The 27,965-nt window shown below is 34.3% G+C and overlaps 2 protein-coding genes, 1 long non-coding RNA gene and 1 pseudogene across 3 annotated transcripts; 1 reads left to right on the top strand and 3 right to left on the bottom strand.

Moving 5' to 3' along the window:
- The first annotated feature begins 571 nt into the window (after window positions 1-571).
- Window positions 572-1,531, top strand: LOC136224814 (uncharacterized). The gene is made up of 2 exons (XR_010686628.1): window positions 572-1,024; window positions 1,170-1,531. It is a non-coding gene; the product is annotated as an uncharacterized lncRNA (long non-coding RNA).
- A 13,081-nt stretch (window positions 1,532-14,612) lies between these two features.
- LOC136224691 (fasciclin-like arabinogalactan protein 12) lies at window positions 14,613-15,565 on the bottom strand (annotated as a pseudogene).
- Window positions 15,566-20,839: 5,274 nt separating this feature from the next.
- Window positions 20,840-21,784, bottom strand: LOC136223911 (fasciclin-like arabinogalactan protein 12). The gene has a single exon (XM_066012081.1). It carries the CDS (start codon window positions 21,738-21,740, stop codon window positions 20,952-20,954), a length of 789 nt encoding a protein of 262 aa, XP_065868153.1. The 5' UTR covers window positions 21,741-21,784; the 3' UTR covers window positions 20,840-20,951.
- A 4,209-nt stretch (window positions 21,785-25,993) lies between these two features.
- LOC136224049 (fasciclin-like arabinogalactan protein 12) lies at window positions 25,994-27,021 on the bottom strand. Its single transcript, XM_066012271.1, has one exon. The coding sequence runs from the start codon at window positions 26,991-26,993 to the stop codon at window positions 26,163-26,165; it is 831 nt and encodes a 276-aa protein (XP_065868343.1). The 5' UTR covers window positions 26,994-27,021; the 3' UTR covers window positions 25,994-26,162.
- Between the last annotated feature and the right edge of the window lie 944 nt (window positions 27,022-27,965).

Genomic DNA, 27,965 nt, shown 5'->3' on the forward strand with positions numbered 1-27,965 from the left:
AAAGGGATATAATTTGGATATAATTAATCTCTTTATTCATCCAATAGAGAAGAAATAAGATATATGTTGTCAGATATTAATATGAAGTGTACTTTTAACTATCAGCTTGAGCTTTTAGTTCAATCGGTTCCATGATATGGTATCAGAACCAATGTGACCAAGTGGTCTACTACTCTATTTGTTGACTTAATTGCCGGACAGCCTAATATACGCTTGTGTTGTGCATGCTTCAAATATTAATGGTATATTTGACCCATTATCCAATACAATTATAACATCTTCCACTCATACGTAATGAACTCATTCCATAGTTGCCAATGAAGTTCATTGCTATCTCATTTTGACTCTCATTTTCGATCTTTCTCATACTCGTAAATATCTCGTGTGACCGGTATATACTCGAGATCTTTGGTGATATATATCGGCTCGATAAATATATGTCAAACTTAGAACTATACACTCGTTGAAGATATATAGCATTAGTATTCAATCCTTCTTTTTTGTTGCAAAAGGAGAGTACGTCTTCCTCAAAACTCATGTTGTTTTTGCTTTAAAGTTTTGGAGATGATTGGGCTTTTACTTGGGACAGAAAGCCCTGGACGGAACCTCAAAGGGTGAGAGGGGTCTTTATCTAACGGCCACAAGATCATAGCCGTTGATTCATCTCATCAAACGGCTTCCGTTGAGCCTCTTCAGATTGGAACCCTAGAATATTCATATAAAATGCTGAAACTTTCTCTCTCTTCACACAAAAGATGAATTCCTCATTTCTGCCGCCGTCAACGGCGCTCTATTCTTTCTTCAATGAAGGTAATTCCGATGGTGATCCTGGCTTCTGTTCCTCCTGCTTTTCGTCGAGGACTCTGAGCTATCCAGCTCTACCTCCTGTGTGTGGTAGTTCCCGTTTATAGGGCGATACTTCTCCCGACGACCATCCGGTCATTTTCCTGCGAGATGTCGTTGCTTGGATATCTCGAGCCATAAACTATTTTTCTGGAGTTCCAACGTCCATAGACAACATGAGGTTAATTTGCTCTTCGATCCATCCATATTATTCACTCCAACCCCTTCCTATTCTTGGATTTCTCTGATTCATTTGCTTTTATAGAGATCTTGAAGACTCCTATTATAATTATTTGTGGTTTGGACTACTTTTATTGATTAACCAGACTTCAAAGGGTAAGGGAGGGGCGATGAAGAGGAGCGATTTTAATCTCCCAATCGGAAACAGACAAAAGAGGTTCTGGGGATCTGAGTCTATTGATTCAAGGTTTTGAATTATTCAAATTTCACTAGTTCTTCGTTCTTCACTCTTTGATGAAAGTGAGATGTTTCTAATCTCTTATTTCTGATTTTTGGGATTATTTTCTTCATATCAATTTAGTCTATATGACAATCTTTTTATATATGGCAAACAACGTGACTTTTGGTTAGTATTAGCTGTAACGTAGATGAGGTTTAACGTTATTAGTCATTTTCAAAGCAATTGTAGCCATTAAAGAGCTATTAGTAAATGCATTAGCTTAAATGTTATTAGTGTGAGTGTATACTAACATCATTTATTAGTTTCATACTAATTGTTGTAGCTATGAATTCATGAATAAATGAAGTATGTATGCTTAATATAAAAAGAAGAAATTGACTTCAAGATAGAAGAAATTGTGATGAAGCCGATTATATGTTGAAAAGAGATTCCATATTTCGTATTCATACCTTTGAACTTCTTGTATAATGGTTACACTTGAGTCCAACTTACTTTTTGGGAAGCCCCTGTGACTCTTACAAATGTTTTTCTATTTTTAATGTAATATATATATATATATATAGGCTTTCCTCTTTGATGACAACGATTTTGATACTGGTTGTAACTTTCGCCCCCACGAGCTACTTTACTATTATACATTCCTAAAAGCAGAGTGTGGTTGTCGTTATCATTACTATATACCTAATATCCACTGGCCCTATTGTTTATCTTTTCGGCCAATGAACAGTGTGTTTCATGGGTTGTTTTACTTGAGATTTGTCTTTTGTATATACAAATCTCAATCAAGACATCCCGTGAAGCAGACCCTGTTCAGTGGCCCGATAAGATAAACAAGAGGGACGACAGATACTAGGAATATAGTAATGATAAACCCATTCATGGTTAAATGAATATCAAATGAGCAACATTTCAACGACATCCACACTCTGCATGTAGGAATATATAAAAAGAAAGCGACGGAACAAAGAGCGGTGTAGAAAATCAAAATTGGGAATGACGAGAACTAAAAGGAATTTGGACACAAGTGTAACCTATTATACAAGAAATTTAAATGAAGACATACGAAATTTGCAGTGTCTTTTTTTCCACATCATCTCAATTTCTTCTTACTTCATTTTTTTTAACATCATGAGTTGAAATAGATTAATAATGTTTGAACGCTCTTGCACTAATAACTTTTTATACTAAACTATCTACTATTATCTCTTAGTCCAAGTTAATAACTATCATTAGGGCGGTTTCATGGTTACAACAATTGTTATCAAACGTACTAATGATGCTAGAAACCGTCTATGTTAATTAGTAACCTGTTTATTGTTATTCTAGATTTATAATTGGGTGAATTCCAAAATAAACTCTTGTGGTTACACTTTTTGTCAATTGCATGCTTTTGATTTTTTTTTTTGTCCAAACGGAGATTACTTTTTTTTTTTTGCGACATGTTTGTGGTTTTTTGTCTTTGCTAAAAACAAGGATACTTTTTTAAAATGACCGTTGATGACCTTAAAATTGAGAAATTTCAAGAATTGATAATATTCTACTCCCTCCATTCTCAAATAAGTGTCGTTTTAGATAATTGTTTTTGTTCTTTTTTAAGTGTCGTTTTCGTTTTCCAATAAAATTTAGTATAACTTTTTGGTCTAAGCATTTAAATTTTGTCTTGATTTATGTGTTTTTTAAGCTTTCAATGTTTTTTCTCCAACCATTATAGGAGAGAGAATTTTTATTTAGTTAATCCATATAAATTTATTAATTTAAGTGCATATTAATTGTGTTTCTTAATTTGTGTGAAAAACTCTAAAACGACACTTATTTGAGAATGGAGGGAGTAAAATTTAATTTTTCAACTTTTAAATTTTGAGGTCATTTAGTCGTTTAGCGATGAGATTGAAAGTGAATGTTTAGGATGAGAAGACTGAGAAGGCTCTGAAAAATAATGATTTTTAAAAATAAATAATGTAGTTTCATAGTAAATGTGATACTGAATAGCTTTAATTCTTGAAAATTTCATTTTGAAGTCGTTGAGAGTGATTGTTACAGGCCTTCTGGTCTCTGATATTATTGCCATGTGGCGCTACATGTCAGCACTGGCCTTTGCGATTATGCCATGGTTCAATCGCAGTGATCAGCAGGCCAACACCGCGCCATGCTAAAAATTTGCATATGCCAAAATGTACTAAATTCTATAGGGGTTTTAGAATTGGGCATTACTTTCTGTGGAGAACAATATAAACAACGTTTGTTATATAATGTAGTAACAAGTTTTGATTTTTCTCTTCTAACTTATGAAAGGGTCCAAGGGATAAATATAGGATTGCATTTGAAAAGTAAAGAGACTAGAGATCAAAACCGCAGGCTGCAATATTGATGTGTCTCCCATTTAACTCGTGGGAACCCTCTGACTTTCTATATAAAGCTGAAAAAAAAGGGAACACAGAGAACTTGAAAAATGGTAAAAATGAAAATGGAAAGTTTTTGACTTAGAAAATTTATTATTTTTACGTGTTTTTTTTAATTTTCATATTATTTTCTTTGACTTATCTTGTTTTTCAGGATTTAACCATTTTGAAAGTTTTTTCATGTTATTTGAAATGTATATTAAATAAAATATTTAAATAATTGATGGTAATAATTAAAATTCTAATATAAATAAAGGTGATTTTGTATTTTAGCTACAAAATTAATTATTTCATTTGAGCTCATTCTATCTATCTGTAAGAGTATCTTATTTATCATACATTCACTCACACCTTATCAAACCTATTGACAGCTGTGGCCAACTAACAATTCCGTGAAAATAAGAGCAAAAAGAGGAATTGTAGTTATATGTTTTATTCAATTAGTTTACTTTCCTGCACAAATAGTTAAGCCTTTTTTTTTATATAAATATGTATATTCCCAATGTTATTTCTCTTCCAAATCTATTTTTGCTCATGGTATCAGAGCAAACTTAAAAATGATCCTTGCTCTATGACTTCTCATTTCCTTTGCCTTTTTCATTTCCTACTTTTCTGATCATTTTTTTCTTCGTTTATTTTTCTCATCATTTAACCTAAAATCACCAAATTCTTATTTTTACTCCATCAATGGCGAACTTAGAAGATGATGTTAGCTTTGAGGATGAAGAAGTCTCAAGCGATTCTTCACAAACCGACTCAGCCAATGGAAAATCTTCGGTGAAACCTCCTAAAACTGTCGATCGTCATACCTACAAACGTACTGGTCGAACTACAGATTATAAATCCAGAAATAACCAAAATAACACTTACTCTTTGCAACTTCAACTAACTAATTCTGATAATTCTGGACTTAATTTGGTCACTGTACTTTTAAATGGAAACAACTACCTCTGTTGAAGTAAAGCCATGATTCTAGCTTTATCTTCAAAGGAAAAGTTAGATTTTATACTTTGCACCTTCTAAGTCTTCTTTAGATCTTCTACAATGGAAAAGAGTTGATGCTATGGTAATGTCATGGATACTGAATTCAATCGCAAGAGATTTAGTGGATGCTTTCATTTTCATTCCTTCTGCACGAGCTCTGTGGGTTGAACTTGAACAACGGTTTGGAGAAGCAAACGGACTTCTGTTGTATCAGCTTGAACACGAGATAAGTAACTTTCGTCAAGGAAGTTTATGTGTTGCGATTTATTTTACAAGATTGAAAAGACTTAGGGATGAACTAGCATACTTATGCTCTGCTTCAGTTTGTGTTTGTGATGCTTCACACATCTGCACTTGTTCTGCAACTAAAAAGGCACATGATGCTTACAATGCTGATCAACTTGTGCAGTTCTTAATGGGACTAAATGATGATTATGCTCATATTAAACATCAGATATTATTGTTGGATCCTCTTCCAAATATTCATAAGGCATATTCCATGGTTCAGAATGTTGAGAAGCAGAGGGAAGTACGATTTGATAACTCTAATTTTGAGATTGTTGCTGCCTCTACAGGTTTAAAACCTCATTTTCCTTCAGCTTCTTCAACTACAAAAAGGAAGAAACGTGATTGAGGAAATAAGGCAGATCGTTTTTGCTTTCATTGTGATAAACCTGGTCATGAGAAGGACACCTGCTTCAAGCTTCATGGATATCCTGATTAGTTCCAGGATTTTAAGAAGAAAAATAAACTCAATCAGCCCAAGGCTAACAATGTATCTGCTCTTTTGGATACACCTCTTGACAATATTGACGAAGATGTTCTCAATGCTTCTGCTACTTTACCTCCTGGGTTTGCTGCCTATGTCTAGAAAGAAATAATGAAGGTTATGAAGAACAAAGGAGCAACAGACATCAATGATACTTCCTCTTCCCCTATGCTAACTAGTTTTTCTGGTTACACAGGTATGTCCTCTAACATTTTTGCTGCTCATTTTGTACTTTGTTCTAATTCTAATCTAAAATCTTCATTGGTATCTACTTACTGGATTATTGATACTGGAGCGACGTCTCACATGTGTGCAGACCTCAATTTTTTGACTAAATTTACATATGTCTCTTCTATTCATCGGGTTCAGTTACCGGATGGAAGTTACAAGTTTGTAAAACATGTTGGTTCTATAATTATAGGTCCTAAACTGCTTATCAATGATGTTTTACATATTCCAACTTTTAAACATAATCTCCTATCAGCAGGAAAACTAATACATGATTCTAAATTGACTATCTAAATTCTTCCTATTGTGTGTTTAATATAGGCCCAACAGTTTAATGCACTCGTTGCGGTTGGGTTCTTTCATGAAGGATTATACTATCTTACTGCATCTTCATTTCTACCACATATCTTACAACAATATGAATGTGACAAGTTTATTTTAGATTCAAGTAATTCTGTACCCAGTGTTGTTGCTGATCCTATATGGCATTTTAAACTAGGCCATGCTTCTGTTTCCAAGCTACAACTTATACCTTCTGTCAATTTTAATTCCAATAAAATTGCTTGTGATGTTTGTCCTATGGCTAAACAACATAGGCTTCCTTTTTCCTCGAAAGCAATAGATACTACAAATAAGTTTCAATTGATTCATATTGACCTTAGGGGTCCATGTAAAATCACCTCCTTTACCGGTGCCAAATATTTTCTTTCCATTGTCGACGATTTTACACGTACAACTTGGACAATTTTATTACGTACTAAGGATCAAGCTCCACAAGCCTTGCAAGTTTTTCTTGTTATGGTCGAAAATCAATTTTCAACCTGTGTTAAACATATCCGATCCGATCATGGCACCAAATTTATAAATCATACTTGTCAATATTTATTTCAAACTAAAGGTATCCTTCATGAAAAATCATGTGTCTACACGCCTCAACAAAATGACGTTGTAGAACGTAAACACAAACATTTATTGGAAATTACGAGAGCTTTGTTATTTCAAACTCAATTACCCAAAGAATTTTAGGGGGAGGCGTTGTTGACTTCCACTTATTTGATAAATATTCTACCATCTATTGTCTTGAATTGGGATACTCCTTATTTTAGACTCTATTCCAAACTACTCGATTATAATTTTTTACGGGTCTTTAGTTGTAAATGCTATTTTTTTCAACTTAAAACCTACACGTGATAAACTTGATCCACGGGCTATTCAAGGAATTTTTGTTGGATACGTCACCGATCATAAGGCATATAAAATTTATGATCCTTTTACGGGTCAATTTCATATAACCTGAGATGTAATTTTTTGTGAAAATATATTTCCCTTTGCATCATCATCATCATCTCAAAATATTCATTCATCCAATTCACATTTCCCTTTGATAAATATTTCCTCCACCTCTCTTCCTACTCCCACCTATCCCTCACTTACACCTTCTGTTATGTTTTATAGTCCACCATCACTTATCACATTCTCTAATAATGGACTTCCTACACCTATTATCTCAAATTCTAATCCTTCCCATAACAGTTCGAGTTCCCATGATTTACCTAGTCCATCACCTAGCCCCACACCTACCTTATCTACCCCACTTCCCCATAATGAACCTAGTTCTTCACATGGATCCCCTCTACTTCTCCCATCATCATCACATTCTTCTCCTTTAAATACCATAATTTCTCATTCCCCGCATGTCTCTCCTCCTCCTATTCCCAATACTAAGAGTGGCAGACTTATTAAGCCTCCTATTTGGCTTAATGATTTTGTAGCTCATAGCACTTTTGCTCCTGCCTCTTTTTTCCCTTCTCCATATTCTATCCCAACATTACCTCTTTTTAGTCCTAATCATACTGCTTTTCTTACAAAGTTGATGCTTCTGTTGAACCCACAACCTATGCCCAAGCTAGTAAATTTTCTCAATGGATTTCTGCCATGGAGGAAGAACTTAAAGCATTAGAAGCCAATGACACTTGGGAAATTACTTCTCTTCCCAAAGGTAAGAAATTTATTTCTACCCGATGGGTTTTTCGCATCAAACGTAATCCTGACGGCTCTATTGATCATTATAAGGCACGACTTATTGCCCATGGTTATCATCAAATTCAAGGTATCGATTATGTCGAGAGTTTCTCTCCCGTGGAAAAAGTTGTTACTGTTCGGTTATTATTTGCCATTTCTACTGCCAAGGCTTGGCCAATTCATCAAATCGATATCAATAATGCTTATGTTCATGGTTTTGTGGATGAAGATATTTACCTACAACCCCTTCAAGGGTATTCTAAAGTTCCTTCCGACCAAGTTTGTAAGCTTCACAAGTTCTTATATGGCCTCAAACAAGCGGGATGTCAATGGAACAAAGAGCTTACATCACAGATCGTTGCCTATGGCTTCGTTCAAGCTGCTTCCGATCATTGTTTATTTATTTTCACTCATAATAATATTTTTCTTGTCCTCATTACTGGTAACTCCGAAATCTGCATCGCTCGTTTTAAGACTCACCTACATGCTCTTTTTACTATCAAGGACCTTGGTCCGGTAAAATATTTTCTTGGCATCGAAATTGCTAGAGATGTGGATGGAATTTTCTTATCTCAACGTAAATACGTTGTTGATTTAATATCTGATGCCGACCTCACCACTACTTCCTCTACCTTTTGTCCTATGCGTTCAGACGTCGATTTAGATCCTTCTAGTGGTACTCTTTTTTCTGCTCCTGATATTTATCGCCGTTTCGTTGGACGTCTTCATTACCTCAATTTTACTCGACCGGATATTGGGTTTGCCGTTCAACAACTTAGTCAATTTATGCATAACCCATATCATCATATGGATGCCATCATCCATCTCATTCGGTATCTTAAAGGTACCATACAATTATGGTTTATACTACAGTTCCACAAATGACTTTCGCCTTAAAGGATTGTGTGATGTTGACTGGGGTCGTTGCAAACAAACTCGTTGTTCCGTTAGTGGCTATTGCATTTTTTTGGGTGACTCCTTTATTTCTTGGAAGGCTAAAAAACAAACTACAGTTAGTCGATCTTCCACTGAAGCTGAATACTGGAGCATGTCGAGTACTTGTTGTGAACTCAAATGGATTTCTTATTTATTACATGTCTTTCACATCCCTCTTTCCTTACCCATCACTCTCTTTTGTGATAATGAGGCTGCCATTCATATTGCCTCCAACCCGGTATTTCACGAACGTACGAAACATCTCGACATTGATTGCCATATCGTTCGTGATCATGTTACCATGAGTTTTTTTTAACCACTCCTCATATTTCTACCAAACTCCAACTTGCGGATTTGTTCACTAAACCGTTATCCGCTCCTCACCTTAACATTTTTTTCGTCCAAAATGGGACTTGTTGCTTCTTCGTCTCCATCTTGAGAGGGGGGGGGGGGGGGTGTAAGAGTATCTTATTTATAATACATTCACTCACACCTTATCAAACCCATTGACAGTTGTGGCCAACTAACAATCCCGTGAAAATAGGAGCAAAAAGAGGAATTGTAGTTATAGGTTTTATTCAATTAGTTTTTACTTTGCTGCACAAATAGTTAAGCTTTTTCTTTTCTATAAATATGTATATTCCCAATGTTAACTTTAATGAGAAATAATTTTTAGCCAAATCTACTTTTGCTCACTATCAAAATATAAAAATAATTATTTTTAAGGAATACATGTTCTATTCCTTGGTATCTAGGGGTGGAGATCGGGGGGCCGGGCCTCTCCGGCCGCCGGAACCACTCTGACCAGGGGTGGTTCCCGCCCCTGTCTCCAATTTTTTTTTCCAAAAATATTGTCTACCCAGTATAAGCAAGAGAAAGAGAAAAAGTGGAAGAAGAAGAGGTGCAGGCGTGAGATATGGAAAATTTGAATTGTTGAGGAGAGTTTGATTTAATGCTTTCTAGGAGACAGAGAAAGAGAGTTATTTGCTTTCACAATGAACCTTTATATACAGTATTTTGAATTAATTCTCCTCTACCAATCAATCCATCTATTTATCATAAATGATACAGAAAGAATTTTTCAATTTCTAAATTATATTCCAAATTTCTAAATTAATCAACAAACTAGTTTTTTTTTTTTTTTTTTTTATAAATTTCCTCTCCCTTTTTCTTTTTAATTTGTTTGTTTACCTATTTAGATTTAGTTAATATTTTATTAAAGAGATACGGTGTAAAAGTATCCATAATGTTTATAGCCAGAAGCATTTTTACTCATAACATCTAAAATGGTATAATTTTACTTTTAATATTGGCAGCCAAGAGCAATTTTATCTCTAACATTGACAATTTTGGTCAATTTCAGATATTCTTATAAAATATAAATATTTTGCTTCTTATTTTTGCACCAATTACATAGCAATAGATTTTAGGCTCTTGAATTTAAAATATATATATTTGTAAGTATAAAATATTGACACTTGTTAAAAGTAACCAATAATATGTTGGGATATGTCTCTTTGACAAAATATGCTCCACAACGAATTAAGGTTCCACAACATAGTTCAACACTTAATGGAATAGTCCAAAAATAAGAAAATAAATTTTATCGTGGATTTATAAAAACAATTCTCATAGTTTAAAAGTTTAAAAATATGGTATATATGTTTGTAGTTATAAACATAGCAATTTCTTTAAAATTTGTTGCATGACTATTTATGCCAAAATATAGTGATTTGGAGTAGTTGGTCGTTTTGGTTCCTGTCGGCTGCGGGTAAAGATGTCTTGTTAAGTTATGTGGCTCAGGCCCTGTCTATGTTCTGTATAAGTACTTTTCTTCTTCCGCGTTCAATCACTGATGATTTACAGAAAATGATGAACTTTTTTTGGTGGGGAACAAAGGAGAAAGGTACAAAGAACATTCACTGGTGCAGTTGTGAGAAACTGAGTAGAAGAAATGAGAATGGAGGGTTGGGGTTCAGGGACCTTAAAGAATTTAATCTTGCTTTGTTAGAAAAGCAAGGGTGGAAGTTTATTGAAAGTTCCCATATGTTGGTTAGTCGAATCTTCAAAGCTAAATATTTTGCTAATGTTTCTTTCCTTTCCTCCAGATTAGACAATAATCCTAGTTACATCTGGAGAAGCGTATGGAGTTTAATCGATTCATTGAATAAGGGTGTGCGTTGGCAAATAGGGGATGACGCTGAAAATTTGGTCAGATCCGTGGCTTAATTCCGATTTGTTGCAAGTACCAATGTCGCAGGCTACATCCGACAACTAGGATGCTTGAGTTGTGGATTTATTTATCCTTGCATCGCGGGCTTGGAACGAGAATCGCGTCCGTGATTGGTTAACACCGTTTGAATCGAAAATAATTCTTAACATGGCTGTCTCATTTACGCAACAGGAGGACCGAATCCTATGGCACTTTAGCAGAGGCGATCTGTTTTTAGTAAAATCAGCATATCGGCTTCAGGCTGAGGAGCGAGGTGCAAAAGAGTCACAGGAAGGGTGGAGGAGATTATGGGATATAAGCGTTCTGCCAAAAATCAAATTATTCGCTTGAAAGCTTGGGGCGAAACTATTGCCACTAAGAACAAGATTGCGTAACCAGCGTGCCTGTATCAAAGATAATTGCATTATGTGCTTGGCTGATATCTAACACGGATGGCACCGGTTTTCGGGTTGCGTTTATGCTCCCGCTTGCTGGGCTATCGCGGGTTTACCTGCCCCGGGAGAGGAATGGGAAGGCATTGAAGAGTGGTTCCTGTTTTTATGCGCTATGAGTACTGTGGAGGAGGTTAGTCGCTATGTCGTTGTGCTATGGTCGCAAAGGAACTGCCAGTTATGGCAAGGAAAGTGTAGCTCTCCGGAAGTGGCTATCTCTAGTTCGGAGTGGCTGATGATGGATTGGAGAGCAGCAAATGTTAGACATCGTTGTTCGATTACTGCGCAACAATTAGGTGGTGATGCTAGGCGAATTTGGTGGCTTCCATCGGGAGAAGATGGGCTAAAATGTAACATTGACGCAACTATATTCATCGAGGAGAGGCAGGGGGGTGCATGGGCTGTGCTGCAGGATTCGTTGGGAATTTTCAGAGGCAGCAAAAGTTTTGTTGCGGTTGGGATTTTTGCACCAAAATTAGCAGTGGCCTTAGCGCTATTGGAAGGCATGTAGTGGGTTCTAGGGAGACATCACACAAAGGTTGTATTCGAAAGTGATGCGAAGAATGTTGTTGAGGCTGTCAATTCCTCTAGATGTGACCATACCGAGTTCGGAGGAGAACCATACCGAGTTCGGATGAGTTATCGACAATATTCGAGGACTACTTAATCAAAACCATGAATGGCCTGTGACTTTTTGCCAAAGACTAGCGAATGAGGCGACTCATACTTTGGCCCATCATTCTCATTCCATTGGTAGTCCGTTTAGTTTTTCCGTTTGTCCTGAGTTTTTATGCTCAGCATTATGTACGGATCATTCTGAGTTTTAATGAAGTTTTTTCGTTCTAAAAAAAGACCGACTATAAAAATTATCTAAAATATATGACCTAACTTTATAAATGAGCTAATCATAAGTATTGTTTAGGTGAAAAATTGATTCATATAGTAAAATTCACAAAGTACAAACCTTTGTTTGTAAACTTTTAAACTAAATGGATTGTCTTTACAAATCGATCAAATCACAAAATTTATTTTTATACTTTTTTTCTAAATTAATACGGTTGTTTGTTAGTTTTTAGCTTGTTTGGTAAAGATATTAAATTTTTTTTATTTACATCAAAAATCAAATCAAAATATTTAATTTAAAATTTTAAATAGAATATCATCAATATTATTTTTAAATCCAGTGTTTATTTTTAATACTTATGAAACAATTACACTATTTAATACTTAATATTTATAACATTGGATGGTTAAAAGGAAAAAGTACAAAAAAAAAAAATAATAATTATGGTTCGTCTAATTTGTAAATTGAGATATGTTGTTTAAAACTTTGCAAATAGAGGTTTGTAGTATGTAGAGTTGGAATCGAGTCGAGTCGAGCTTTGGCCTATTCAGGCTCGACTCCTTAGAAAATTAACAAACTTGAGTTCTAAATTCTGTTCATAAACTGCTCTTGAGCTGTTCACGAGCTAGTTAATGAGTTTGTTCACGAGCTCTACTCGCGAACAGCTCGTTAATTCAGTTCATTAACTTCGCTCACGAACAACTCATTAATTATGTTTGGTAATTAAATGATTTAATTTTTTTTTACACAAAACTACATAGTTTTGAAACATGTAAAACTAAGTTTTACACAAAACTAAGTTGTTTATATTTTCCCTTTAAAGAAGTATAGATGTTATTATTAAAAAATTAGTCGAACAAAGCTTGCTCATTAGCGTCTACATGAACAATATAATCGAGCTTGCTCACTAAACTACAATCGAGCCTGCTAACGAGCTTCACCGTGCTCAACCTCGGTTTGTTTATAAATCGAGCATAACACGATCGAGTTTTTATTAAGCCGAAGATCTAGTCCTTCATGAGCGGCTCGACTCATTTATAGCCCTAAAGTATTACAAATTAGAGTGTTAAATTCTGATTACAACGATTGATATTTTTAGTTTTAAAAAATTATTCTTACATATCGACATAACACAGTTCCCTCAAACACATCTACCTAAATTGAAACTATAAATTATACGGTGAACATTTTCCGTTTTTTACTAATTTAACAGTTTCTGAACTAAACTGATATTTAAATATATTTTATAAAGCTTCAGTTTTGAATTTAGAGTCTGTATTTTATTAATATGTAAATATAATTTAAAAAAAAATACTTTTGATGTCATCAAAACTGAATAGTGTAATTCAAAAACTTTGTTTAAAAAAAACATATCAGACATCTTTATTTTGCAAACTTTTAAACCACAAACCTTATAAACTATATACATTTTTTTTTCTACTTTATCCTGTTAAAAATTGTCTTAATACTTGTAACATTTATAAAATTGCATATTTAAAAGGCAAAAAGCATCCTGAGGCCCCTGATCTTTCATTGTTTGATGCATTAAGCCCTCGATCTTTTATTTAGACACATTAAGCCCCTGATCTTTCATCATTTGGTGCATTAAGCCCTCGATCTTTCATTTAGACACTTTGAGCCCTTGATCTTTCATATATGGGTGTATTAGGCCCTTCCGTAAATCAATTAATATATAGGTTTATTAAGGGCATGTTTGGTTAGGTTTATATAACTGCAGTGTTTCGCATTTTCTCTGGACACTGCAACATTTTGGAGCTTTTCACGAAAAGCTCTTTTCATGAACAATTGTTTGTAGTTACTTGTTATTGATAAAAATTACCTTCTTATTTCCACAAAATGTGCTTCAAATTTAACATTTATTTTATTTTTAGAACATAATTATCGAAAAACAAGGTTTTATTGTGTTCAATAAATTTTTTATTTTTTATTTAAATTATTTTTATTAATTTGTATAATATATTTTTTATATTAGAATTTTTTATTTTTAGAACATCATTTATTGTCACACCAAGCATGCCCTTAATAAACCTATATATTAATTGATTTACGGAAGGACCTAATACACCCATATATGAAAGATCAAGGGCTCAATGTGTCTAAATGAAAGATCGAGGGCTTAATGCACCAAATTGTGAAAGATCAGGGGCTCAATGTGTCTAAATAAAAGATCGAGTGCTTAATGCACCAAATAATGAAAGATCAAGGGCGTCAGTATGCTTTTTGCCTATTTAAAATTGAGTTTCAGTACTTAATTTTTGGTTACCAAGCAACATCGAAGTAATAACTAGAGTTCATTAAATATGTATTAATCATTAGTGTCATGCATTGATTAGTAGATAGTAATAACTAGAGTTCATTAAATATGTATTACTCAAGTAATACCCTAAATTCCTTCAATTTTTTGCCCTCTAATTATGGCTCCACATATCTCAAAATGAAAAGAACAAGAAGGAACTTGGAATAATATGGAAGTGATACATGCATAATCAAATAACTCACCTTTTGTTGATGATCGCCACCACTCACAACATCCCACAAAAATCACAAATGAACCAAAAAAAAAAAAAAAAAAACACAGAGAAAAAAAACAAAGTCTCCCTACAAAATCATTAAAACAGCAGCAATTACCATTCCAACTCCGAACATAACTCCATGATAATCCAAAACACCAGCACCAGAAGAATCATGATCATCCTCATCGCTTTTAGGAAGACCATCAGGACTATCGGCAGATGGCTTTGCCGACAATGCGGTCGGAGCAGCTGCCGGAGGAAAAAGGCGTTTAGGAAGCAGAACTTTATCAATCTCATAAATGGCAACTTGTTTATCAGTATAAACAATGCTCGAAATACTCGATTTGGTAAGTCCTGTGCTTATATTCACTGAATTATCAGTTGTTGTTATAGTCATTGTATACTTATCATCTGATCCCGCCAGTGTTTTAATCGGATTACTAAGAGTCTGAAAATCTGACTTGGCAAGAAATCTCGGCAGTATATGATACTGCGTCAACGACACCTTGTCTTTTGTCGTTTAGAGCTCCGATGTCCACTTTAAGATTTGAGAATGCAGCATCGGAAGGGGCAAAGACGGTAATTCCCTCCGTAGAGCTATTGATTTGGGAAGATAATTGGTAATCTACACGTGTTGCTTTTATAAGGCGGATGAAAGTGATGAATTTTCCGGCTTTTAGGAGGATTCCGACGACATCTGTGGGGGCTGGTGGTGGAGGTGATGAGGTGTGGGGGTGGTGGTGCGGGGGAGGAGGTGTAGGTGCCTTTGCCGGGGGAGCGGAGAGTGGTGATGGGGTTGGGGATAGGGAAAGGGTGGTGGAGAAGTGGAGGAAGAGAAGGAGAAGTGGAAGTGAGAAAAGGGAAGAGTGTTGCATTTTTGGAGAAATGTTTGGGGGTGGAAGTGAAAATGTGGAGGAGTTTGATGAGTGAAGAGGGAGGGGGATGGGGAGGGGTTTTAAGGGGGGAATGAAATTAGGTGTAACATGAAATTTAGTGGATTATTTATCCATGTCTTAAAAGGGAAAGGGAACTAGTAATTTGTTTGCTTGGACATGTGGATGACATAGAATGAGAAAGTATATTTGGAGGTAAGAGGTTTGAGGTTTGAGGTGTCCTAAACAAAATTTAGGATATCACATAAATTAATTAATATTATATGTATATATTTTATATTAATTGTCTCTTATAAAGCAGTAGAATTGTATGTATTGTTTCCGGAGTACTATATATTTTTTATGCGTTATGACATTTTATTTACTGGGAACTACTCTCAACAGAGGTGATTTCGCTCATTGTCTCAATTCTACAATTTTATTTTTGGAAAAGTATAAATAAAATCTGTATAACTTTATCAATTTGCAAATAAATGAATGTGATATTTTTTCTTATAAAAAATAACATACACTTTATAAAGTTAGCGATTCTTTTTATTAAAAGTATCTCCAACAGACTTTTAGTTCATTCCCTAAAAATAATATAAAAAATTGACTCTTAGTGATTTAAGAGTTACTAATACATATCATCTCCAATAATACTTCTTATATTCACTCTCTATTTATTATTTTATTATTAAAGTTATTAAGTATTGTTATATTAACCAATAGTGAAAGGAGAGAGGCAAATCAATAATAAATTATTAATAAAAAATAAATAAGGAGACACTAAGAGGTGGAGAAAGACTCTCTATTAATAGAGATGATGTGAAGACTCTTAGTGATTTGAGGAGCCACTAAGACACTGTTGGAGTTGATTTTTAACCCGCTCTCCTCAAATTTTAACTTAAGAGCCAATTTAAGAGACTGTTGAAGATGCTCTAATGATGTTAGCTTTTGATGACATAACATGTTGACTTTGATGATGTATCGTGTTTAAAATATTGATTTTTGATGACACAAAATGCTGACATGATAACGTGACAAGTAATATTACTCCAATTTCTTTATTTGTTAACTTTGTAAAGCACATATCCCTTTCAGTTTTGGGCAACGAAGGAATCATATCATTCAAGCCATTTTTTTTCATACTTTTTTTGGAAGTCTAGAAAAAGCTGCGACAATCGGTTAATAATTAAAAATACCGACATGATATAGTTTAACAGAAGAGGAATAATTTCAAACTTATTTAATAACAAATCTGGAGTTTGGAAAATGAATATGAAATTACATAATGCAAGAAGATGCCCTCTTCGAAAAATGCCAGTAAGTACTTTCACTTGAATTTCACTTGAAATAAGTGTTTTTGCTTGACCTTGAGTCTTTTAATAGCAACTGTTATTTAATTTATTGAATGTATCTAAACACACCCATAATGTATCAGTTTACTGCAGATTGTCAAAGGCTCTTTAAGTTCCTATGTTCAATTAATTAAAGCTTGTAGATTGTACCTATAAAATCTTGATAGATTGTAACTCTTATATTTCTTTACCTTGACAGATTGCACCTACAAAATCAAATTTGAAGAGAAAGCAGAAAAGACTCGATGTGCAACAACAACAAGCATCACAATCTATAGAAAAAAACAAAGGGAAATCAATTGATGCACAAGAAAATGCTAAGAGGATGGAAGAGCTTGTTAACATATATGGTTCAAAGCCTACTGCTAAAAGAAAAAAGAAGGAAAAAAATGTAACAAGTCAAGCACAAGTTATTGGTCGGTGATGGATGTCATCTTAATTTGCAAACCAGAGCTTCAAGAACTGTCATTTCATTTGTATTTTGATTGTTATACATTTAACATAATTAGTTCCTATCAAGCATTTTTTGGATGTTAGAAGGCTGTTGTAGTTGAAATATTTTACTGCAAAATGTTTTAGTTTTGTCAAATTGGTTTTCAAACATAATGTCTCCGTTGTTTGATATTCTATTTTATGTTTGAACTAAGAGGAGCAAAAATAACAAGCATTTAACTGTTTGTTTGATATGCAGATGAAAAAGAGAAGTCTAAAATACCAAATAAGCTCTAAAATACCAAATACAAATATATTGGATATAAGAATCCAAATAAGGTCTAAAATACCTTCATTTATACAGTACAAAATTTCCTACCATCCTAGCTTCATAGAGCTTTAACCATGGAGATTATACAACATGTAAATTACAAAATCAAACATGACATTTTTGTACATGTTCTTGTATCTTTCAACTGGCTTAATTTTCTCCTCAATTTCAACGACCTTCACTTTCAGCCCTTCCGTATGTGTCGAATTACATCGAACCAAATCTACATGATTTGTGTACCTGACGAAGGAGTATGGAGAAGGAGTTGTCAAATAGAAGAAAGATTCAAGATGAACAAGTTGAAGATGTAGAAGCTCTTTGGATCGAAGAGGATGAAGGTTCTGAAATTTTTACCCCAATTTCTTTTATCTGTATATGGAGAAAGACGTAGAGAAGAAAAACACGTGATGTTTTAATTTTTTTTTATTTCGCCTGACACGTGTCGCGATTTTATTGGCCGGAAAAATCGACGCGCGTTGGACGACGCGTGGGGAGCACTACCGTTAGAACTGTCAATGGAGGGCTTAATAAACCTTACAATAAATGATCAGGGGCTTAATGAGTCTAAATAAATGATCAGGGGTTTAGTGAACCAAAAATCGATGCTTTTTGCCTATTGGTAAAATGTTACTTTTAGCTTCTTTTTTTGTTCACAAATGCTATTTTTTCTTATGTACATGTAATTTTAATCTAATGTGTCCCATGCATTAGCATAGGATTGATGCATTCAAAAGCAATCAACAGCTATATTGGTATTTGAGAGAAATTTTCTTGGTTCCAGATGTATTAATGTTTTTCTTTGCTTGTGAAATAGACACATTATTTTATTATTCTCTTTTATTTTAATATGATAAAAGTACTTTTCTATTTTATCCCAATAAATTTTAGGCTCTTAAATTTAATATAAAGTGTAAAATATTGACACTAAAGTCACATAATATGTTTGGATGTCTCTTTGACAAAATATGCTACACAATGAATTAAGGTTCCACAACATAGTTCAACACTTCATTACTAATCTAAAAATAAGAAAATAAATTTATGGACTGTTTTTATAAATTGGTCGAATCACAAAATTTATTTTTATGGATGTTTATTTGTTTTTAGCTTGTTTAGTAAAGGTATTAAATTTTTTTATTTACATCAAAATTAATATTTATAACATTGGATATATTTAAAAGAAAATGTACAAAAAAAAAATAAATAAAAAAAATATTTGTTTAATTTGTAAATAGAGGTATGTTGTTTAAAAGTTTGCAAATAGATGTTTGTGGTGTGTAGAATTGTAATTGAGTCAAGCCGAGTTTTGGCATGTTTAGGCTCGACTTGTTAGAAAATTAACAAGCTCGAGCTCTAAATTGTTTTCATACTGTTCACGAGCAAGTCAAGGAGTTTAGTGGTGAAGCTCTTAGCCTAGTGGTTGAGAGCTTACCTATGTCTTGGGAGGTCATGGGTTCGAATCACATCCGGATCTGGTGGGGATTTTTCTTTCTTCTTTAATGTAAGCGCATTGCGCAAATTTTTAAGAAAAAAAAAAGTCAAGGAGCTTGTTCGCGAGCTTTACTCGCAAACAGCTCATTAATTCAGTTCATGAATTTTGTTGCAAAAAAAACTCATTAATTATGTTTGCTAATTAAATTGATTTAAAATTTCTTTTACACAAAACTACATAGTTTTGTTCAAAACTAAGTTGTTTTATATTTTCCCTTTATAGAAATATAAATGTTATGATTAAAAAATTGTCGAACGGAACTTGCTCATTAGTGTGTATATGAAAAATATAATTGAGCTTGCTCACTATCCTATAATCGAGCCTCCTCACGAGTTTCATTGTGCTCAAGCTCAGCCTGTTTGTAAATTGAGCATAACACGATCGAACTTTTATTGAGTCGAAGATCAAGCCCCTCATAAGCGGTTCGACTCATTTATAGCCGCAATGGTATGTCTTGTTTACAAAACAAAGTATTACAAATTGCATTGTTAAATTTTGATTACCACCAATGACATTTTTAGTTTAAAAAAATGATTCTTACATATTGGCATAACCGTCCCCAAACACATATATCCCTTAATCAAAACTATAAAACATTTTACCTTTTTTCCTAATTTGACATTTTCTGAACTAAACTGATATTTAAATTCTCTTAGTTGTCATCAGAACTGAAGATAGGTACTATGATTATTTTGTTTTTGATAAGTGTAATTGCAAAAAATCTGTTTTGTAAAAAAAATATACCACACATCTTTATTTTGCAAACTTTTAAATCATATATTTTTTTGGATAATTAATTTATTAGTCCATATATTTTGACAAAACACAATGTTTAGTCTCTGTATTTTCAAAAACTCATAGTAAGGTTCCTAACCTTTTTCTTAGTAAACTGTTTAGTCCTTCCGTCTGTCTGTTAGATTTTTTACCGTTTATGAATTCGGAAATGACTAAATTACCTTTTACTATTTATCAGTCAAAAACAATTCACACCTCTATGTCTTTCTCTCACAACTCGCGCTTACAATAAAATGGAGAAAGGAATGAATCCTAACCCATAATCGAATCACTCATGCTCAGTCTTCCTGTTTGAATTGAAGGTAGAAATCGACTCAAATCTCTCTCGCTTACTCTTCCTGTTATAGTTGAAGGTGGAAATCTTCTTACTCTCAATGGTGAGTTTAATTTCTTCCATATTCTCAACTCACGTTTACTGTCAACTGCTTCAGTGATGATGAAAGATGTTTCTGCCAATCCAAATTGACTAACAGAATCTTCATAAGAGTCTAACGGTAGGGACTAAACAGTTCACCGAGAAAAATGTTAGGGATTAAACAGTTCAACGAGAAAAAGGTTAGGGCCTTACCATGTGCTTTTGAAAATACAGGGACTAAACAGTGTGTTTTGTTAAAATATAGAGACTAATAAATTAATTACTTTTTTTTTTTTTACTTTACCATGTTTAAAATTGTCTTAATACTTTAACATTTATAAAATTGAATATTTGAAATTGAGTTTCAGCACTTAATTTATTACTTAACATCTAAGTAATAACTAGAGTTCATTAAATATGTATTAATCATTAATGTAATGAGAGTATTACTCCAGTACCCAAAATTCGTTGCATTTTTCCCCCTCTGATTGTGGCTCCACATCTCAAAATGAAAAGAACAAGAAGGAACCTGGAATAATTTGGAAGTGATACATACATGCATAATCAAATAACTCACATTTGTTGATGATCGCCACCACTAACAACATCCCACAAAAATCACAAAAGATCCAATAAGATAAAGCAGAAAAATAAAAAAACAAAGTCTCCCTACAAAATCATTAAAACAGCAGCAATTACCATTCCAACTCCGAACATAACTCCATGATAATCCAAAACACCAGCACCAGAAGAATCATGATCATCCTCATCGCTTTTAGGAAGACCATCAGGACTATCTGCAGACGGCTTAGCCGACAATGCTGCTGGAGCAGCTGCCGGCGGGAAAAGGCGTTTAGGAAGCAGAACTTTATCAATCTCATAAATGGCAACTTGTTTATCAGTATAAACAATGCTAGAAATACTCGATTTCGTAAGTCCTGTGCTTATATTCACTGAATTATCAGTTGTTGTTATAGTCATTGTGTACTTATCATCTGATCCCGCCAGTGTTTTAATCGGATTACTAAGAGTCTGAAAATCCGACTTGGCAAGAAATCTCGGCAGTATATGGTACTGCGTCAACGACACCTCGTCTTTGTCGTTTAGAGCTCCAATGTCCACTTTAAGATTTGAAAATGCAGCATCGGAAGGGGCAAAGACGGTAATACCCTCGGTGGAGCTATTGATTTGGGAAGACAATTGGTAATCTACACGTGTTGCTTTTATAAGGCGGATGAAAGTGATGAATTTTCCGGCTTTTAAGAGTATCCCGACGACATCGGTGGGGAGTGGTGGTGGAGGTGATGAGGTGTGGGGGTGGTGGTGCGGGGGAGGAGGTGTAGGTGCCTTTGCCGGGGGAGCGGAGAGTGGTGATGGGGTTGGGGATAGGGAAATGGTGGGGGAGAAGTGGAGGAAGAGAAGGAGAAGTGGAAGTGAGAAAAGGGAAGAGTGTTGCATTTTGGGAGAAATGTTTGGGGGTGGAAGTGAAAATGTGGAGGAGTTTGATGAGTGAAGAGGGAGGGGGATGGGGAGGGGTTTTAAGGGGGGAATGAAATTAGGTGTAACATGAAATTTAGTGGATTATTTATCCATGTCGTAAAAGGGAAAGGGAACTAGTAATTCGTTTGCTTGGAAAGGTGGAGGACATTGAATGATCAAAACCTACTTGGAGGCAAAATGTTTGAGGTGTTGTCAACAAAAATTAAGGGCTGCTTCTCCGGCCCTCTTAACTTCAAATTCGTCATTTTGCCCATCCAACTCATCGAATGTCCTATTTACTCCCTTAACTCCATAAAAATGGTATTTCTCACCCTCTTTAACTTGTCCAAATTTGTCATTTTACCCATTCTCAACTCATTGAATATTTACCCCCTTAACTCTATAAAAGTGGTATTTTTCACCACTTATGATCATATTTACTTTCTTAATTCCATAAAAATGGTATTTTTTATCCTTTACCGTAGTTAAAAAAGTTGAAAAGAGAAAGAACGAATAAAAAATACAAATAACAAGAACATTAATATAAACAAGTTAAATACATTATATGTAGGAATAATGTACCAAAATAGGCCTATGATTTTTGAGGAAGTATCAATTTAGGCTCCACTTACAAAATAGCATAAATATATGTTTAACGTTTAAAAAAAGTTATCAATTTAGGTTTCGATAATGGATTATAAGGGGTGAAAAACACCACTTTTATAGAGTTAAGGGGGTAAATAGAACATTCAATGAGTTGGGGAGATAAATGGACAAGTTGAGGGGGTGAGAAATACCACTTTTATAGAGTTAATGAGGTAAATAGGACATTCGATGAGTTGAGGGGGTAAAATGACCAATTTGGACAAGTTAAGGGGGCTGGGGCATTAGGCCAAAATTTACTAATTAAGATGTTACATTTTAAACTTCACCTCAAGAGAATAGATGAGATGATTTAGATGAGATCCAAAATGTAGATCAAACTTTCTATTCACTCGTTGGATCTGAACGGTCCCGGGAGGAGACAGGGGACCACAATATGGCTCTTCTCTTCTTGAGAATCCATACATCCCTTACCAATGTATAAACAACTATCTCTCAAGCACATGTTTAGATTCGGTTTTAAAGGCAAAATAAAATGAAGCACCTAACAACATATCTTTATAGACTAAGAACTACGAGACGCCCCTTTCATTATTGGACAACAAAAGAATCATACGATTCAAGCCATTTTTTTCATTTTTTACAGGGTCTAGAGAAAGCTGTGACAATCCGTTAATTATTAAAAATACCAACATGATATAGTTTAACCAAATCTTTAAATTAAATATGAGACACACTTTAGTTATAAAGACAATTTTACCCTTTTTCATTTTTTTTACTCATGATAATGTACAAATTTAACCATATCATTATTGTGGAAGAAGAGATTTAACCTTCACAGTGCAATTTTAAGTACAATGTTTACTGGTTGGTATAATTTCAAGCTTAAGGAAGGAAAAATAATTTTTTTTAGTTAACAAAAGTGTAATTTCAAAACTTATTTTATAGCAAAACGCTATAGTTTGGAAAATGAATATGAAATTACATATTTCATATGGATATACCTATGAACTTGGCTGGGGCACTCATGAAAGGGATGAAACACAATCTTGGTGGTAGATAGTTTGCTTGAAAATGCAGGAAGATTTAGATGAGAGGATATGAAGTGGGGTGGCCATATGAGAATGATAGGTGCTACTTGGATGATATTATTGATTGATATATGAGGATTGTCTTCATCAAACACAAACACAAACTCAATTTTAATTGATTCCCTTTCAATTTCAATTGTTAAAACTCATTATCATACAATTATAATTGATTTTGACAATGCTTCTACAATTTGTCATTCATTATAGGCCTAAATTTGCTTGGTGTAATCCTCAATCATAGGATTAATTCATGTCTATTCACAAAATCATCAAAAAAAATTTATAATGATCCGGATCTCATGGTCCATAGACCCTACAACTTTTTTTTTTTTTTTTGAAAAGGACCCTACAATTTTAATATCATCACTTTTGTGAATATATATTGCGTTAATAAGTTTGCAAGATTAGAGTATAGGTGTTAAAATTGTACGGATTAAATAATCGAAAAAAACATAGGGTGTTTAGAGGTTAAATCGAGATTCAACCGAGGTTCAATTGAATTTCAGAAATTCTATGAAGAAAAATACTTTTATTTTTGTTTAGCCTTTTAATGATACAGATCGGCAGTCGAGTGAGGATTTTGATCTTAAATCCACATCAAGCCTTTGTTTGAAGGAGTGAATCCCAAGTAACTAAGAATAAAAGCTCAAATGAAGGCTAGGTTTTTGATTGATCGATAAAAAGACACATTTTTTACAAATTAAGGAGTATATATAACCCTTCTAAAAGACAATAAGGCCTCCACTAGGGTTGTATCCTAAAGAACAAAGCTTAGGGTAATAGAGGAACAAAAAAGGATAAATGGCATTTGGGTTAATAACTCCAAATGACAAAACAGTAATTATTAGAATCTGGATAGAAAATCAGCATTGCCATTCAACTAGTTGGACTGCAGCTTTTAGGGTCACACGTCGTGCCAACTAACTTACACGGCATGTGAGTCAAGTGACATGCCGAGTGGGAGAGTGGCTCAGCGTGTGGGGGGAGGTTCTGCCCGTCTTTGTGCGAGAGTCGGTTTTTCCCAATCCTAGCAACAGCCTCACACGACGTGTGACCTGACTGGCACGCCGTGTGAGTGACATTTTCAGTCTGGTCTCTCTTTGCTCCATCACATGGACCCGTATCGAAATGCCCTCATTTAACCTTATAAAATGTTTATAATATTAATAAAAATTACACTATTAATGATAATATTCTTTAATATTAATCTATACTATTTCGAGCTATAAATTAATAAATTTAATATATTAATATAATAAAAAAGTTCATAATATACAATATCCCGTGTAAAAGTTAACAAGAATATAGAAATTAGGAAAGAAGAATGGTATATTCAGATCTTTAAAGAAGTGAAAAACCAATAGTACACAGATGCCTATATATATATATATATATATATATATATATATATATATATATATAGTTTCTAACTCAGAACGATAAAGTAGGTAAATAACATAACTAGTCCTTATATTATCCTCAATTTATAAATTAATCTATAAACAATATGAATTTTATTATCCCTTCAAGTTGGACGATGTAGATTGACCAAGCCCACCATCTGTATTAATTCTGAAAAACCTTTTTACTGGTAAAGACTTAGTAAGTAAATCAGCCAACTGTTGATTAGTTTTGACAGACATCAATCGAATAAGACCAATTTGAGCTTTCTCGCAAAAAATGGCAATCAATTTCAATATGCTTGTTGCGTTTATGGAATGTATACTTACGTGCAAGATATACTACATACTTGTTATCGTACTATAAGGGACTCGCCTTGTTCTGTGGAAAACCAATCATTTGGAGTAACGCAAGCAGTAATAGATATTGCTCGATACTTTGCTTCAGTAGAGCTTCGAGAAACAACATTTTATTTCTTATTTTTTCTAAGAAACCAGTGAATCGCCGAGAAAAATGGTAAAACTAGTAACATATCTCCTAGTATCCTGACAACTTGCCCAATCTAAATTAGTAAAACCTTTTAATTGCATTTTCGAAGCAGAAGAGAAGAAAATTCATTGTGCAGAACTAGCTTATACATACTTAAGGACTTTTATGGCTGCTGGTAGATATAGTACGAATAAAATAACTTTAGATATAATGAATAAATTAATCTTTTTATAGATAAATATGATAATATAATTAAAATTAGTTTATAGAGGAAGTGACACATCAGTTCCATCATTACTATTTTATATTATATATTGTTGGGCTAGGTTCAATATTGAATTTGTGAAAAAGCCCAAGTGTTTGTCAAATAGAGTGGTAAGTATCCCACATTGCTTTCAAAGTACTTGGTGGATGTATTTATAAAGGAGGTTCTCACACACTTAGGTGTGTCCCAAGAGATACCCACTTTTGTGAAAGGGTGAGGACCTACTTCATGCTTGACATTCTTGACCACCACATATGATGGCTGTTTTATCCTGGGGGCGACTCTGTCCATTTTTTATTCGGTCATTTTCGGTGTTTTCAAAATACAAAGAATACATTAAATCCAAAAAACGAAGAGAGGAAAAAATAGGTACAATAAAAAAAATCAATCAAAATTATTCACAAAATAAAAATCATACAAATGTTTAAAGAGAAAAAGAAATGGAAGCAACACAAAGCACACTCAAGCCTCATCACCGCCGCCACCACATTCAGCGTAGAAAAACTGAACCTGCTGCTTCATATATAGTAACTAAGCAGAAACCTTTTTCTGTCACAAAGAAAACATTGCACCTACCAAACCAATCACACCCAAAACAATCAAATTATCATGAAAACTACGTATGGAGCTGATCACACCACCAGAAATATCATCAGGAACGACAGGACTCTCTTCTCCATCACTTTCATCTTCATCCTTTTTAGGCTTCGGTGCAGCCGGTGCCGGAGCAGGAGGTTTAGGGCCAAACAGGTCAAGAGGAAGTAGAACTTTGTCAACCTGATAGATGCCTACCTTTTCATCTGTATACACAATTCCCGATACATAAGTACGTGTAGGACCTGTAGTTACATTCACTAAATTGTCACTTGTTGTTACATTGAGTGGCAATCGGCTGCCTGATCCTGCTAGTGTTTTCAACGGATTACTCACATACTGGAACTGAGAAATTGACAGGAATTTGGGGATTATGTGGAACTGAACTAATTCAATCTTTTGTTGATCGGATAAGGAGTTAAGAGTTCCTGATTTGATTATGCTTGAAAAAGCATTATCAGTGGGAGCGAAAATGGTGACTCCGTCGCTTGAATCATTGAGCTGTGAGAATAACTGGAGATCTTCCTGGGTTGATTTTATTAGGCGGACGAAGAAGGCGAAATGGCCAGCCTTTTGGAGGACTTTGACAACGTTGAGAGGGCCTTTTGATGGCTGCACCGGGACCATAACCGGGGCTGGAGCAGCAGCTGCAGGAGGCCGTGGAGGGGCTGCATGTGTCCGTGCTGCTGGGGCTGGTGCTGTAGCTGGTGAAAGAGCTTGCAATTTGGTGAAATGGAAGAGCATAAGAAGAAGAAGAAATGAAAGTAAGTTTATGGAATGTTGCTTCATGTTTATTTGGAATAAAGACAAATGTAGATGGAACTTGTAAGAGTGATGTGGAAACTGGAGATGAAACAGGTCTTTATATTCCAAAAGTTTTAGTTAGAGATTGGTAGCTAAGAAGATAAAAGTGGGTAATCAATTAAGGAGAGATATATGATATTGATGTGGCTGCGGATTACTTGAAAAGGCAGCAAAAACTATAGGATAAAACGTTAATTCAAGCACAGCTAACAATTGTGAAAACCATTGGAATCTATCTACAAAAATAAGGCCAACTAGTTTAAACTTTAATAGTATACAGAGACGACAAGTATATATACAATCTATCGACAATTTAATCCTATTTGTATCATAACGTTGCGTAACTTGGAACTTAGACGAAATAGAAATCCATCACTCGTCGGCCAAAGTATTGGCATTGAGTATGTGGTGCGTGTCAAAATATTTGTATTTTATACGAATACAAATATATGGTCGCTTATCACCCTTTCTGAAGCTCAACAAAGCAGAAACGAACTGTTAGTTTGTCTAGTAACAATTGAAATCACCCTCATTGTTAGGGTTTCATATAAATGCCAACAGTCGAGATGTAATGTATCATGAGAGCTTTTGAACGAATTCATATTCAGAATAAAATAAATATCTATTTCTAGGTGTTTATTATGGTTGTGAAAAACCGAATTTGAAGTTAAATGAACGACACTCAAATTGTTACATCACAAAATAGGAGCCATTTGAATTGAAAATCCGATTTCTTCATGAGCATTTGTATCCATCCAATTTCCAAAGTGGCTATAGCAATGGACCTATATTCGGTATCAGTGGAAGAACCAGAGACCGTTCGCTATTTTTGGGAAACCAAGAAATAAGACAACGACCGAGAAAAACAACATAACCACTCGTTGATTTGCGATCATCCTAATCAACCCCCCTCAATTAGCGTCTGACAAACAGTGTAATTGTCCAAGCGTCCTACCA

This window comes from Euphorbia lathyris, chromosome 3 (assembly GCF_963576675.1).
Source record: "Euphorbia lathyris chromosome 3, ddEupLath1.1, whole genome shotgun sequence".
NCBI lineage: Eukaryota > Viridiplantae > Streptophyta > Magnoliopsida > Malpighiales > Euphorbiaceae > Euphorbia > Euphorbia lathyris.

What these genes read in the sequence shown, in the direction of transcription:
- LOC136223911 (XM_066012081.1), bottom strand. Translation starts at nt 21,740, where the DNA reads ATGCAACACTCTTCCCTTTTCTCACTTCCACTTCTCCTTCTCTTCCTC.
- LOC136224049 (XM_066012271.1), bottom strand. Translation starts at nt 26,993, where the DNA reads ATGAAGCAACATTCCATAAACTTACTTTCATTTCTTCTTCTTCTTATG.